This window comes from Calliphora vicina, chromosome 3 (genome assembly GCF_958450345.1).
Source record: "Calliphora vicina chromosome 3, idCalVici1.1, whole genome shotgun sequence".
NCBI classification, from domain to species: Eukaryota; Metazoa; Arthropoda; class Insecta; order Diptera; family Calliphoridae; genus Calliphora; species Calliphora vicina.
Window position 1 is genome coordinate 111650958 of NC_088782.1, and position 16121 is coordinate 111667078.

At 33.9% G+C, this 16121-nt stretch overlaps 1 protein-coding gene across 2 annotated transcripts in view; it reads left to right on the plus strand.

Moving 5' to 3' along the window:
• The window catches only part of Reck (Reversion-inducing-cysteine-rich protein with kazal motifs), a 105472-nt gene that overhangs the window by 11148 nt on the left and 78203 nt on the right, over positions 1-16121 (plus strand). For both annotated transcript variants that reach the window (XM_065504213.1, XM_065504212.1), the window contains exon 2: positions 465-1645. In XM_065504213.1, coding sequence (XP_065360285.1) covers positions 961-1645 — 685 coding nt within the window. In that variant the 5' untranslated portion in view covers positions 465-960. The remainder of the gene's footprint in view (positions 1-464; positions 1646-16121) is intronic.

Sequence of the window (16121 nt, forward strand, 5' to 3'; positions counted from 1 at the left end):
CAGAACTAGAACAGAACTAGAACAGAACTAGAACAGAACTAGAACAGAACTAGAACAGAACTAGAACAGAACTAGAACAGAACTAGAACAGAACTAGAACAGAACTAGAACAGAACTAGAACAGAACTAGAACAGAACTAGAACAGAACTAGAACAGAACTAGAACAGAACTAGAACAGAACTAGAACAGAACTAGAACAGAACTAGAACAGAACTAGAACAGAACTAGAACAGAACTAGAACAGAACTAGAACAGAACTAGAACAGAACTAGAACAGAACTAGAACAGAACTATAACAGAACTATAACAGAACTAGAACTAAGTTTCCAGTTAAGTTTTATTATATCTAGCTTATTTCTTAATTTATTAGGGGGCTTGGCAGAATTCTTAAATATTTTATTTAGAATTTGTTACAATATTTATTTTTTAAAAGTATTAAACAATTTTTTCCGTTTCTTTGCAGCTAAAACCAACATGAACTAAATTAATAAATTAAAGACCAGCCCACAAACTTTTTCAAAATAAATTAATAAAAAGTACATGAAAAATAACAAAACAAGTGCCATTAAAAGCGAAAAAAAAACACAAAATTATGAATGAGACAATTAAAAGTAATAAAGATTAATTAAAAAAAACCACGCTGAAAATAAAAAAAAATATTTATGAGAGAGAAAAAATGTTGTACAAAAAAGTGATAAATTAAAAAAAAAAAATTAAAAAGGAAATACTAAAAAAATTGCTGAAAATCTTTTTTATTAAAAAAAGATAAACACAAAATAATGGTGGCAGTCAGGCCTGTTTATCATCAGCACAAATGTTTTAAATTCAGCTAGAAATAAATTACAAATTATCAGTAGAAGAATATTTACAAAACACAGAAAAAGAAAAAAACAAAATCACTTTAAATAGTAGTAATTCTTTCCCCTCCATTGGAAAATTTAATGTAAAAACCAGAAAATATGCAGAAATTACACTCATCATCAGCAACAACGACGATGACTAGCTGTAATCTGCTGTTGCTAATAGTTGGTCTGGCATTGTTAATGTCATTAATGCCTTCGGTGACATCCGTTCGCCATATTGATAATGATGAATACAATTATAATGATGACAGCGAGGTTGGTGGAAGTAGTAGCAGTAGTAGCAGCAGTAGTAGTAGTGGCAGTGTCACCAAAACAATAAGTGTAAATCAGCAGCAACAGCCACAGCAACACTTGAAACAACAGCAACAGTTGTTTGTCAGACGTCGTAGCAGCAGTGGCAGCACTACTAGTAATAAACCGACCAATAGAAGACAAAATGAATCACAGCATTGGAAACGTTTTAATAAACAATATTATAGCAACAACAATAATAACAACAACAACAACAATTATAATAAACATAATTTATACAACAACAAACTATCAATGGCCCTTACAAAATATCAAAGTTCTGAAACTGAATATGCCGATGATGAAGAGGACACTGATATAAATGATAATAATTATCATTCAATAGATAATAATGATTCAGATAATTCAGATGATGATGATGACGAGGATGATACTGATAATAACAACAACAACAATAACAATAATATGGAAGAATCAATGGATTCCAGAATGTCTACAGATGTTAAACAACACACACATCCTCCTTATGGTAAGTTTTTCGCTATAAAGAATTCAATTATTTTGTAGTCAAGTTAGAAAATGTCTAAAAGAAGACTGTTTTTTGTTTAAAAATTAATCTAAGTAGTTGCAGTTTTTGTTAGTATTTTACAAAAGTTCATCACAAAGGTTATCGCTGAACTATAATTTTGTATTTGTACTAGAATTTAAAACAGACTAACTGTTGCAAAGCAAAAAAAGCTTACCAAAATCGGAAAATAAAATATTTAAAAAAGACTCAACACTTGAAGCAAATTATAGAAGACATCTAAATTTAGGTCCTACTACCAAACTGAACTAGAACTGTTCAGTTCTAGAACTGAACTAGAACTGAACTAGAACTGAACTAGAACTGAACTAGAACTGAACTAGAACTGAACTAGAACTGAACTAGAACTGAACTAGAACTGAACTAGAACTGAACTAGAACTGAACTAGAACTGAACTAGAACTGAACTAGAACTGAACTAGAACTGAACTAGAACTGAACTAGAACTGAACTAGAACTGAACTAGAACTGAACTAGAACTGAACTAGAACTGAACTAGAACTGAACTAGAACTGAACTAGAACTGAACTAGAACTGAACTAGAACTGAACTAGAACTGAACTAGAACTGAACTAGAACTGAACTAGAACTGAACTAGAACTGAACTAGAACTGAACTAGAACTGAACTAGAACTGAACTAGAACTGAACTAGAACTGAACTAGAACTGAACTAGAACTGAACTAGAACTGAACTAGAACTGAACTAGAACTGAACTAGAACTGAACTAGAACTGAACTAGAACTGAACTAGAACTGAACTAGAACTGAACTAGAACTGAACTAGAACTGAACTAGAACTGAACTAGAACTGAACTAGAACTGAACTAGAACTGAACTAGAACTGAACTAGAACTGAACTAGAACTGAACTAGAACTGAACTAGAACTGAACTAGAACTGAACTAGAACTGAACTAGAACTGAACTAGAACTGAACTAGAACTGAACTAGAACTGAACTAGAACTGAACTAGAACTGAACTAGAACTGAACTAGAACTGAACTAGAACTGAACTAGAACTGAACTAGAACTGAACTAGAACTGAACTAGAACTGAACTAGAACTGAACTAGAACTGAACTAGAACTGAACTAGAACTGAACTAGAACTGAACTAGAACTGAACTAGAACTGAACTAGAACTGAACTAGAACTGAACTAGAACTGAACTAGAACTGAACTAGAACTGAACTAGAACTGAACTAGAACTGAACTAGAACTGAACTAGAACTGAACTAGAACTGAACTAGAACTGAACTAGAACTGAACTAGAACTGAACTAGAACTGAACTAGAACTAGAACTGAACTAGAACTGAACTAGAACTGAACTAGAACTGAACTTAAGGACTAAATCACAGAATTTTGCGAAGCTTACTACTCTCTGAATAGTTTTCAATGCTGCTACGATAATTTCTTCAAGCTCTACTTTTAGCCTTTCCAATAAGGCTGTTAAAATCGTGAAATTGGGATTTATGTGAGACCCAGTATTAGTTTTCTGCAAGTTTTGCAGTCCACTAAGGAGACTTAGCTCTGCTTTTCGTAACAGTTTGCCTGCAAGGCCAATCTGTGGCTTTCCCTTAAGCATCAGTTAGGACTCTGTAGTTCAAAGCGGATTAATTATAGTCACCATCGTTAGGTAATACAATGTAGTATTATTGAAAGTTGTCAAAGTTCTGATCCAAGAAAAGTCACAGTCTTCAGGAGGAAACGAAAGTTTTGTTCTTCGAACCACATATTGAAGGAGAAACGAACGTTTTGCTGACTTCGGAAGACAACACAATGATCTCACGACTGATCTATTGAAGAAACTTAATAATTTCCAATGAAGATTACCATGATTTTTAGTGTTAGGCCAAACCCATGCTTACTGTTTCCTAAAACCGTTGAAGTGGTCTGATTTTGATCTTGTTGAGATGTTGATTTAAACATTGCTAAATCCAAACTGAATGGATTTGGCAATACCCATTCATCAAACAACAGATTTTCAAGGATTAAAACTTATACCATAGAGAAATACACATAAATCGGAAACTCAGCTCTCATAGACCTAACTCAGTTGTAAAAAACATAAGTGGTGAGAATGTATTAGTAAAAAAACGATGACTATTATATAAAATTACACAAATTAATCACACATACGAGAGTTGTTTTTATTTTCCTAGGGTTTTGACAACTGAGTTAGGTCTATGCCAGGAGGGTTTCTGATCTATATCACATATAACATAAAGAAATATACATAGAGTAAAATAACACAAATCATATGTCAACACAACAACAAAATACATTAACAAATATATTTTTTTTTATTGCGAGTTAGGTGTTAGGTTTTTGACAATTACGTTTCGTCTCTATGTTACGTATTAAATTTTATTCTCAGGAACTTATTTTTTATGGACATTCCATTTACGTATTTTCCATTATTTACAATTTGAGATAATTTATTCTCAGAAATTTAAGTTGTAAAATTAAATTTTGCTGATTTGTTTTTTCTACAAAGAATTTTATAAGAATGCTTAAGAAATGTTTGCGGTCTTATCGCTTGTAATGAAAATTAAAATAAATGCAAAATTATGGTGTAAACAAATGTTATCAGTAGTTTAATGTTTACGATGTATAACGTTTTAAAACAGAACTGGAAACAGACAAAACTAAGTATTGTTTTAAACGAAAAAATCAACATAATATCACAAACATGACAATAATTAACAAGTGGGTCAATAAACTGCAATCAAATAAAGTGATTCATGAGGAATAAAGGTCATACAAATAATTTTTAACTAAGAATTAGTAACAGAAGACAGATTTGTTGGACTAAATATGACTTTGGATATTGGAAATTTATTTAATCTGAAAAATTGTTTTAGGTCTCACCTTATTTTCAGTTTTGATTTTAGATAAAGCAAAATACCTGAAATTAGAAAAAAAATTATTTAAAATTAAATTTATCTATAAAAAATGTATAAATAATAAAATAAATTCTTTTAATTGTCCTTTTGAACCTTGCAAATCTTGAAAACCAAGATTACCTCTAAATTGCCCTAAACATTTCAAACCCACCTCGCACTCATTTACAAACATAAACAAACACCAAGTGGTTGTTGGATTGTTGCTGCTCTCAACATAATTGTTAACACAACATTACACACCCGTACTTACTGGCACACTCTCTCTCACTCACTCACTCACAGTCAACTCACAATGTTTATGTTTTTTTTCTATTTTACTAAAATTTGAGTTCATTATACATAGTATAATTTGTTTTTGTTTGTTTTGGTTTATTTATATGTCTGAATGTTTGTTTTTGTAAATGTTTATTTCAATACTCATACACACATAAACGCCTCATTATTTTCACACGCATTTGTTTACAAACATCATCAACAACAGCAACTAAATTTGTGTTTACATTACACAAAATAATGGCCATTTATTAAGCAATTAAAAAACAAATTAACAACAACAATATTACATTAACAACAATAATAATAATCATCATCATACTAAAGAGGAAAACAACAAGAGAGGGAGTCAAGAGTTGTGTGCGAGTAACTATAACTGTAACAATTAAAAATGCAATAAAGAATGCAATGAAATAATAAACAAATAAACTGGATAAATTTGTTGACAAATTTGCTAAATTAAGTGAAATAAATGTTGTGGGAAAAAGTGAATATAAAAGATATTTAGTTAAATAAATATGAAAACTTATAAAAAAAAACAAGTAAGAGAGCTATATTCTTATATATCCTTCACCAAATTATACTTTAAAATACAAATTTTAAATATGTTCAGGTAAACAAATTTTTTTAAAAAAAATTTCAATATTTTTTTCGAAATTATTTTTTTTTTTTAAATTTATGATAAACAAATTTTTTTGGTAAAAAAAAATTTGCCTTAAAATATATTTTCCCGATTTTGACCCACCCACTGTAGGTCCAAATTACTGTAGCCTTATATACAGTGGAAACTTTTCCAAATAGTTCATTAGTGGCCTAAAATCTGAAATATTTTTTTAAAAAAATTTAAAATTTTTGTAGTATTTTATTTATATACTTTTTTTTATTAACTTAACTAGCTGACCCGGTGCGCTTCGCCACCCCATTTAGAAGAAAGAAATAGTACTATTAAGTCTCCTGCTCACTCGGGTCGATATAATCTTTATTTCATGTTTCTAAATTCATTGGTGAAGAAATTACTAAATGTACCATTCGAATAAAGAAATAGTACCAAAAAGTCTACACCAGAATCTACAGAATCCTAACTCACTTAGGACCATATATGCTTAATTTCATGATTCTAAGTCCATTGTTATAGAAATTTCAAAAAAGTACCATTCGAATAAAGAAAAAGTACCAAAAAGTCTCCCCCTAGAATTCTCACTCACTTAGGACCATATATGCTTAATTTCATGTTTATAAGTCCATTGTAATAGAAAATTCAAAAAGTACCATTAGAAGAATGAAAAAGTACCTATAGTTCAGTTCTCACATTTTGATACCTAAAAAGGTACCCTTAGGAGAAAAGTACCAATTTCCCTTTTCCTCCTTGAACACCCCTCAAGTTTGAATGTATTTTCCAGATTTTATCCCCTTTTTGGTACCTTTTTTATCCCCATTGCGGTGGTAAAATATTATTAAAATAATTTTCTGTATCGTGGTGGGAGCTCATAGTAAAATATTCGAATGTCTATGTCAAATTATAGAAAAACATATTTTATGAAAAAGTACCAAAAATAAACACAATTTTTATCCCTTAAGGGTTCGAATTTACAAAAAGTACCAAACTTATATTTTTTTGTTTTTTGATAAGTAAAGAATACGATTTAAATTCTGTTTCTGTGTTTATTGGTTTAAAAGATACATAGGGTGCCAAAAAAGTACCAAACTACAGTTTTTATCCGTATTCTCCCCTAAAAGGTTCGAATTTCGAAAAAGTACGAAACACCTGTCAGTTTATTTTTTAAATGGAGTAACATGCAATTTCAAGTTTTTTTGTATCTTTAGTAGTTTTGAAGATATAGATTACCGGATTTACCCGTTTTTACCCTTTTTTGGGGAGGGAGGGAGTTAAAATTTCATGATTCTAGCTTCAGTCGTTTGGGCTGTGGCATGATTAATCAGTCAATCAGTAACGTTACTCTTATATATATAGATTAATTACATTCTAAAAATGAGAAAACAAAATTAAAAGATTTCTTTATTACGGCATTGACAAAACAATGGAAACTTAGGTATTATTTTAACAAACATGGTCTAAACTTTCCAATAACTCAATTGTTGGGTATCCCTTAGTTTTTATAACTGCTACACATCGACGATGCATTGAACCAATTAAAGAGTCAATGGTCTCCTTTGAAATATTTTGCCATTCCCTTATAACCGCCTGTCATAGTATCTTTTATAATATGAATTGGGCCCATACCTTGCCCTGAAAAACATCCCCATACCATACTATTGCCACCTCCAAACTTTACAGGCTTATTTATGTACTTTGGATTTAATATTTTTCCCTTTGGTCGTCTTACAAATGTTCTCCATCACTGCCTCTTAAATTGTATTTGGATTCGTCGGAAAAGAGACATTTCTGTATCGACCAGTTTAAATGATACCTGGCAAATTGTAGACGAGCAGAACGGTTCTTTTCAGAAATGAGTGGTTTTTTCACAGGACGATAGCAACCAAGACCAGCCTCATCAGCCCTGCGACTAACTGTTCGGGTAATTATTTCTAATTTTAGTCTATTAACAACCCCTCGAGGAGTTATTTTTGGGAATTTCTTGAACTCTATCGCTATTAAATTATCTTGTCTAGGAGTAGTCTTACGAGGTCTTCCACCTAAATGTTGAGTTTTTACAGAACCGGTCTCACGAAATTTCTTTATAATTTTTGAAACTGCTGATTTATTTATTGAATATTTGTCACAGATACTTTTTTGTTTTAAACCAGCTTTAAAATCGTTAATTATTTTATTTTTTAAGTCTTCACAAATCTTAACTTTAGCCATTTTCATTAACTTTGAAAAAAAGCAATTATGCGAAAAACTTATAAAAAGAAATTGTGAAGAATTACCAGAATTTAAAAATAAAATAACTGTAAACAGGATGCTTTTTACATCGTTCTTTTAAATATTATTTTCGTTTTACACTTCTTTCTTGCAGAAGTTTAAAAGTTTCCATTGTTTTGTCAGTAGCGAAATAGTGAATATTTTTAATTTTGTTCCCTTTTTTCAGAATATAATTAATTATGTTGTTTGTTTTTCAGTTAAATTATATAAATAAAACTATACAAGTGAAATATTAAAAAAAAAATTTTTACTTTAAAAAAATATTTTAAATTTTCGGCTACATATGGAATATTTGGAAAAGTTTCCATTGTTTTGTCAAGCACTGTACATCGTTGCAATGGACTTGGAATATCTATCATTAGATATCCATATTGTCTATATTAATGACTAAGTAATTCAGATATAGATGAAAAAGTAAGAGAACTATATTCGCCAGTGCGAATCTTTATACCCTTCACCAAACTAAAAATTATTTTTTTTTTGGAAAATTTAGAAAAAAAAATTTTTTAAATTTTTTTATTTCCTTATAAGTTTTTTTTTTAAATTTATTAGTTGAAAAGAGATTTTTTTAGTAAAAAAAAAATTCGGGTTAAAAAAATTGTTCCCGAATTTGACCCATTGTAGGTCCAACTTATTATGGTCTTATATACTTCGTTGCAATGGACTTGGAATATCTATCATTAGATATCCATATTGTCTATATTAATGACTTAGTAATCCAGATATAGATCAAAAATAGGCCAAAAATCGAGATTCCTACCAACAGCCAGGAAAATGGGTCGAGTGATCCCGTAGTTAAAATCGCGAGATAGGGACAATCGTACTGGCCGATTTCCCTCCTGTCACCTATAGCGAAAACACTAGAAGCTATCTTATGCTCTAACTCCCAGCAGCTCGTCATCAGCATGGATTCCGTAAGAACCACAGCACCACCGCAACATTAAGCGCCATAGTCACTCAGATCTCACAGGGCTTAAATCAGCCGGGGCCTTGTGAACGGACTGTCCTAGTGGCACTTGACCTGACGATGGCCTTCGACATTGTCAGTCACGCCACACTCTTCCAGGACATCCTGCAGTCCACAATGCCCAACAACACGAAGAGATGGATAGTGAACTATCTGAGGGGCAGATAGTGAACTATCGTGGAGTTCAAAGACAAATGCTCAAAACCCCGTAGAGTTAAACAAGGAGTCCCTCAGGTCGGGGTCCTGTCTAACTTCTACCTCTCTAAACGTCCAGTGCTCCCACAGTGTGTGGAGGTAATCACCTATATGGACGACTGCAATATATTAGCAACAGGTCCCAACGTTGGTGAGCTTTGCGGTATGGTAAATGTTTATCTCAACGAAATCCACAATTTATTCACCGCACGTAACCTGCAGTTATCACCAACGAAGTCATCGTCAACACTCTTCACCACCTGGACGAAGAAGATAAAACTCAATTTAGGCATCATGATCAACATCGTACAAATTCCGACAGTGAATCACCCGAAAATCTTGGGTGTCACTTTTCACTCCTCAGCACGTGCCACTGCAATCACGCATAAACTGCCAAGTAGGAACATGGTTCTCAAGGCACTAGCTGACATCACTTGGATTATGGACAAAGAAACCTTGTTAGCTACCAACAAGATGATTGGTCGGTCAATGATCAACTATGATGATCCAGTGTAATCGCCTTCGTTCAGTGATCCTCAATGGAGAAATATTCCAAGCTGTCAAAACGCAGCCTTAGGGACCGTCACAGGCTGCCTGCAAATTACCTCCGAACAGCACCTTCACGAGGAAACTAAGGTTCTATCGGTCAAGGAACACAACGTCATGTTGTTGCAAAAGTTCCTTCTGAGTCGTCGAAACTTCGACATCACACAGTTGGAGTCTCCCCCAAGGCATGTCAGACATGACCTAGGCAAATACGAGGAGAGCATACAGAGGTATGCGCAGGATCTCCGTTCCATATATGACAGCTTTGAACGACATTCATAGAGACGTCATCAATTCCGCTTTAGCAGGATACCTTATGAATGTGGTACTAAGAGGTCGCCCATTGTGGCACAATGGCGATAGTGTGCTGGACTATCAATCAAGGGTTGCGCGTTCGATTCCTGCCAGAGACTCTGGGTGTTTCTGCAGATAAGCAAACCGCTTCGCAGTTTGTGTTTGTTTTTAAAAAAAAAAAAAAAATAAAAAAATGAGAGCATGCAGAAGTATGCGCAGGATCTCCGTTCCATATATGACAGCTTTGAACGACATTCATAGAGACGTCATCAATTCCGCTTTAGCAGGATACCTTATGAATGTGGTACTAGGAGGTCGCCCATTGTGGCACAACTTGGGGTGCTATCAATCAAGGGTTGCGGGTTCGATTCCTGCCAGAGACTATGGGTGTTTCTGCAGATAAGCAAAACGCTTCGCAGTTTGTGTTTGTTTTAAAAAAAAAAAAAAAAAAAAAAACTAAGAACAGGATGGAGCAACAAGCTTAATGTCTTTTGGACCGTCCTCAACTTATGCCCAGCATGTGGTCAGGGTCCTCATGACACCCTCCACATATTAATTTCTTCAGCTAACCCTACCTCACTACGTCCTTTGGATTTATGGACATATCCACTCGAAGTAGCACAATCCTTGGGCTTGAACAACATGTAGAACCCCCTGATTAAATATTGTAAAATTGTTTATGCTGCTAAAACAACAGCAATCACAATCAGCCCAATTATGAATACAAAATTCCGCGGGAGTTTAGGAAAAATGAGAAAAGGGAAAAAATTCCCAGGGAGTTTTTATTCATAATTGGGCTGAATATAAAGACCTTCACTGAACACAAAATTAAGACAATATAAATACCTAGACTTGAAGCTAAACTAAGACAATATAAAGATCTAGATTTGAAGCTAACATACGACTATATAAACTATTACGATTGAAGCTAACGTAAGGATACTATTGAAGCTGACATAGGATTACATAAGACAATATAAAGATCTAGATTTAAAGCTAACATAAGACTATATAAACAACTCACATGAAGCTAACATCAACTACAATTGAAGCTAACATAGGGCTACAATTGAAGCTAACATAAGACTAAAATTGAATCTAGCTTAATACCTACGTTTAACTAAATCTAACTACATGAATGACTTCACTTTAAGCTTAAAACATTCCCTTTTTATAGCTCATTTCTGAAATTAAATTGTTACGTTACAAACCTCTTTAAAAATCATTCTCCACAACAAATAGCTATTAAATAAAACTTAAGTTAAACTAAACGCTGGAAATATGCCAAAAAAAAAATATTGGGATGTTAAACTTGTACTAAAAATTTTCAATCTGCTGTTTTATTAATTCCTCCCTTTCAAAGTTGGCAACTCTTGTGATGTTTTAGAGGCTCTACACTATTGTGCATATTAAATTCAAAACAAACCATACTATTTCAGTTTCTTATTTAATTAGTATTCATTAAATCAATTTAGCAAAATGTAAAAAAAAAAATTTCCTTTTAAGGAGTGAGATCGAAAAATTCTTAACACACGTTTTTCATTACATTTTTTAACCCAAGTATTATTTGAATTTTTTTTTGATCAAGTTACCTTTGAAAAACATGTCAGTTATTATGTGTAATGTCAATTATATTAATTTTTTTGTTAATCTGATTAAAATGAGTGACCAGAAAAAAGTGCGTACTGAAATTATTAAATATTTTCAACAAAACCCAACTTGGTCTTACAAAAAGTTGGCCAAGCATACAAAGGTCTGCCGTCAAACTGTTTCCAATGTTATTAAACAGTACCGGGAGAACTTGTCAGTTGATAGAAAACCTGGTTCAGGTAGAAGGAATGGTCCACATGATGTTTCTAAAGCCAAAAAAATAGAACGCATTTTCAAAAGAGCTCCCAACACATCCGGTAGGAAAGCAGCCCGGTTAGCTCAGTGCTCGGACTATTTGGTACGAAAAGTTAAAGCTAATGCAGGTTTAAAAACATACAAGGCTCAAAAAGTTCCTGACAGGAACGCTACTAAAAATTTAGAGGCCAAAAACAGAGCACGGAAATTGAAGTCAAGTTTTATAAAAAAATATTCTTGCTGCATAATGGATGACGAAACGTATGTTCTGGCAGATTTTTCGCAACTTCCAGGTCAAAAATTTTATGTTGCTGATGCTCGAGGGAATGTTGAAGAAAAGTTTAGGACCCAAAAGCAGACAAAATTTCCCAGAAAGTTCTTGGTATGGCAAGCAATATGCAGTTGCGGCAAAAGAAGCCACTCATTTGTTACAACGGGCTCTATAAATACCGAAATTTACATCAAGGAATGTTTACAAAAAAGGCTGCTTCCATTCATAAGACTTCATAATGTGTCCACTTATTTTTGGCCTGACTTGGCATCCTGTCACTATGGCAAACAAGCCCTTGAGTGGTACAAGAACAATAATGTGGTATTTGTACCAAGAGAGGCAAATCCTCCAAACTGCCCGGAGCTAAGGCCAGTGGAGAGATATTGGGCTCTTGTTAAAAGAGAATTGAAGAGTACAAAAAAGGTGTCCAAAAGTGTGGTAGATTTTAAACGGAGATGGACTATATGTTCGAGCAAAGTGACAGAAAGCACTATAAAAACGTTAATGGAAGGGTTTCCGAAAAAGGTTCAAAATTTCATCACTAGTGATTAAAACTATAAAAATAATTTTTTTTGTAAATTGTAATAATAATTTCAATCAAATAAAAAAAAAATTAAAGCTGTAAGTTTAGTGGTTTCTTTTTTATAAACATATATGTATGTTAAGAATTTTTCGATCTCACTCCTTAATTGGAAAAATCTAAAAAAAAAAAACAAAAAAAAAAACATACAAACATGCCCACCACAAGTAACAAAATAAAACTATAAGCAACGTGCTAAGAAATTATTATAATTTTAATTTTTATATTTATTTTTATATATAAATAAATATATTTAATATTATTTTAATGTAAATACAATAAATATGCAGCCATCACACACATGCTCACTCAAAATGACGGTGGAAAGACCATATAAAAAAAAAACATGGCAGATTTCTTTTGGGTTGGTTGACAGTCGATTTTTTGTTTGTCAGCAGAAACTTTATTAGAATTTTAATTAAAATTTTTAAAAACGCTGATGATTGTACTTATATACTCGTAGAATTTATTAGATTTAAAAAAGTGTAAAAGGAATGTTTTATTTTATAAGCAACTCCCTTTTTCTGCAAAACTAAAGGAAATTATTTATTTATATTTACATTTTGACAGGTGCATAAATCATTGAAAAAGTTTAAGTTTCAGCTGACATTTATAAGCTGTCATTGTGTCAATGTAATTAGTGAAAATGTCACTAGAGAGGAAAAATACTGAAAAATAAACAGAAATTATTCTTTTTTACTTTTCATGAGCAAAGGGAATGTGTAAATATTTGAAAAGTTTTTTTTTTTTGTTTTTCTCTTTGATGCATTACATATGGAATGTTTAAGTGTTAAATATTCTAATTAACTTTGTCAGTAAATGCTGCTTTGATTTTTTTTGCGCTTGTTTACATATTTCTCTGTTGACACTGAGTGGGCGGCTGGGAAAATATGCGTGAAAGTTTGCAAACCTAACGTTTCATTTCCATACTGTTTCACTTGGTTAATTTTGTTTAAACTTTGCTGTGTGTGTTGAGTGTTTTTTTTTGTTGCTGTCAGGCTTAAGGCAATTGTAAACTGTAACTTATTTTTTCTTTACAATTTCCATGGAATATGTTCGTTACTGTATAAATTAAGAGTTGCCGTTGTAATTGATGCTTACATATGACTATATAAACAACTTTGATAAAGCCAGTTCCCGTCGTTCCTACACGGAGCATAGGGCCTCAATAAATTGTTTGAACATCTCTCTATTTTGTGCTAACGCCTTCACTTCTCCCCACCTCTCCCCAACTCTTCCCACTGATATTTAATTCGGCCTCAATCTGTATAATCAGGGCGTATAATCAATCATGTATAATCCGGGCGTCCCATTCATCTGTTGCCTGGCGGGTTCCAGTCTATGGCAGTGACCGATCCAATGCCATTTTCATCTCCTTATTTCAGTCGATAGGCATGTTCTTTCCCAGAGCGTACGATTAGATATGGTTCTCGGTATCTTGATATTTAGCGTTTCTCAAATACTTGCATTTTTCGTATTACACGAGTGGCAGCGTTCCAAGTTTCGCTGCCGTACAGAAGGGTAAATTTTACATTGGCACTGAAGATTGCAATTTTGAAGGTTGATTTCCTAATAGGTTTTATGTGGCCAAATGTTTGACGTGCCCTCTGCAAGCGATTATCGATGTTCTCACCCGATCCCCCGTACGTCGATATGATGCTCCCAAGAAATCTTATATTACGCTTGCAACAATTGCAAATAAATCTCTGGAGATTGCATTAATACGTAAAGTTTTTGTCTTCATGACATTCATTTCCAAACCTGCTGATTTCGCTGACAATGTTACGCTTCTTAATGTCTATGAGCCAGTGGACAATTATTGTCTGCATAATCAAGACCCTGCAATTCCCACACTATCCCCCTACTAGTATCTAGGGTTCATCCAAGGATCATGTCCAGAACTGTATTAAATAGAAGTGGTGACAGGACACATCCCGGTCGGACACCTATCCCAACTCTCTCCGTTTCACTCAGCAGTTTACCATGTAGTTTTTAGATTGGCATTGAAGATTGCAATTTTCGTATGCAAAAGGCGGCTAAATGTTCTTCTGCAAGCGATTATCGATGTCGTAGATGTTATTGCTCCCAATAAATCTTCTATTTCGCTTCCAACGATTGCAAATACATCTGGTTAGATTGCATTAATACATAAAGTTTTTGTCTCCATGACATTTATTTTAAAAACTGCTGACTCCGCTGCGAGCGTTACGCTTCTTAAGTTGGCCGCGAGATCTCAATAACTGTGACCCAGTAGACAACTATCGTCTGCATAATCAAGATCGTTTATGTGACCCTTCCATCCCCACACTATCCCCCTGCCATTATCGAGAGCTCAGCCAAGGATCGTGTCCAGAACTATATTAAATAAAAGTGGTGACAGGACACATCCCTGTCGGAGTACACCTATTCCAACTCTCACCGTTTTATTCAGTGGTTTGCCCTGTTTTATCTTACAAGAGGCATTACGGTATAGGATTTTTTTTTATCGAAGGCCTTCTCGAAGTCTATGAAGCATAGATACAGTGGTGAGCGCCAATCAACAGAGTGTTCCACAATAACACGTAGGCTGTTTATGTGGTCGATGGTGGATTCTGAATCCAGCTTGTTCCAGTAGACAAATATCGTCTGCATGATCAAGATCATTTAGGCGACCCAGGTATACCCACACTATCCCCCTGTCATTATATAGGGCTCATCCAAGGATCGTGTGCAGAACTATATTAAATGACAAAACACACCCATGTCAGACACCTAATCCAACTCTCACCGTTTCTCTCTGCGGTTTGCCATGTTTTATCCTACAATGCCTCATGGTATATGCTTTTTATAAGGCGTATGAGTTTGGTAGGTATTCTCCTAAATGCCAATGAGCTCCAAATCAAATCGTGGATGAGTTTATCGATGGGCTTCTCGAAGTCTATGAAGCATAGATACAGTGATGATCACCACTCAACATAATGTTCCAATAACACGTAGGCTGTTTATGTGGTCGATGGTGGACTTATGGGGTCAGAATTCAGCTTGTATTTCTGCCTTAAAGTTGGTGTTAGCCTGTCGCAGATCCTTTTGGCAATTATCTGGGCTATTACCTTATTAATTCAAAATAGCAGAGAAATGCCACGCAACTTATTAGGGTCTGTGAGATCGCTCTTTTTTGGTATATTTATTATCACGCCCTCAGTCAGCTCGTTGTCGAGATTTTCGCTCTCGTAGAATGTTCGACTGATTTGCAGTATTATTCCAATAATCGTATGTGTGTCGGACTTCAAGAGCTCAGCAGAGACTCCGTCAACACCTGGGGATTTGTTACCTTTGAGACTGCTAATTGAATTCGCGATCTCCTACATGGTGGAACTTGCGGAAACGATGTATTTATTATAACGCCTTTAGTCAGCTCGTTGTCGAGATTTTCGCTTTCCCAGAATGTTTGATTTGCATTATTATTCCAGCACTAGTACGTTGGTCGCCCTTCAAGATCTCAGTAGAGATTCCGTCAATACCTGGGGATTTGTTTCCTTTGAATTCGCGATCTCCTCCATAGTGAGACATGCGGAAATTATGTATGGATCATGCATTATTTTTTATCACGCCCTTTGTCAGCTCGTTGTCGAGATTTTCAAACTCCCAGAATGCTCGAATGATTGACAGTATTATTCCAGC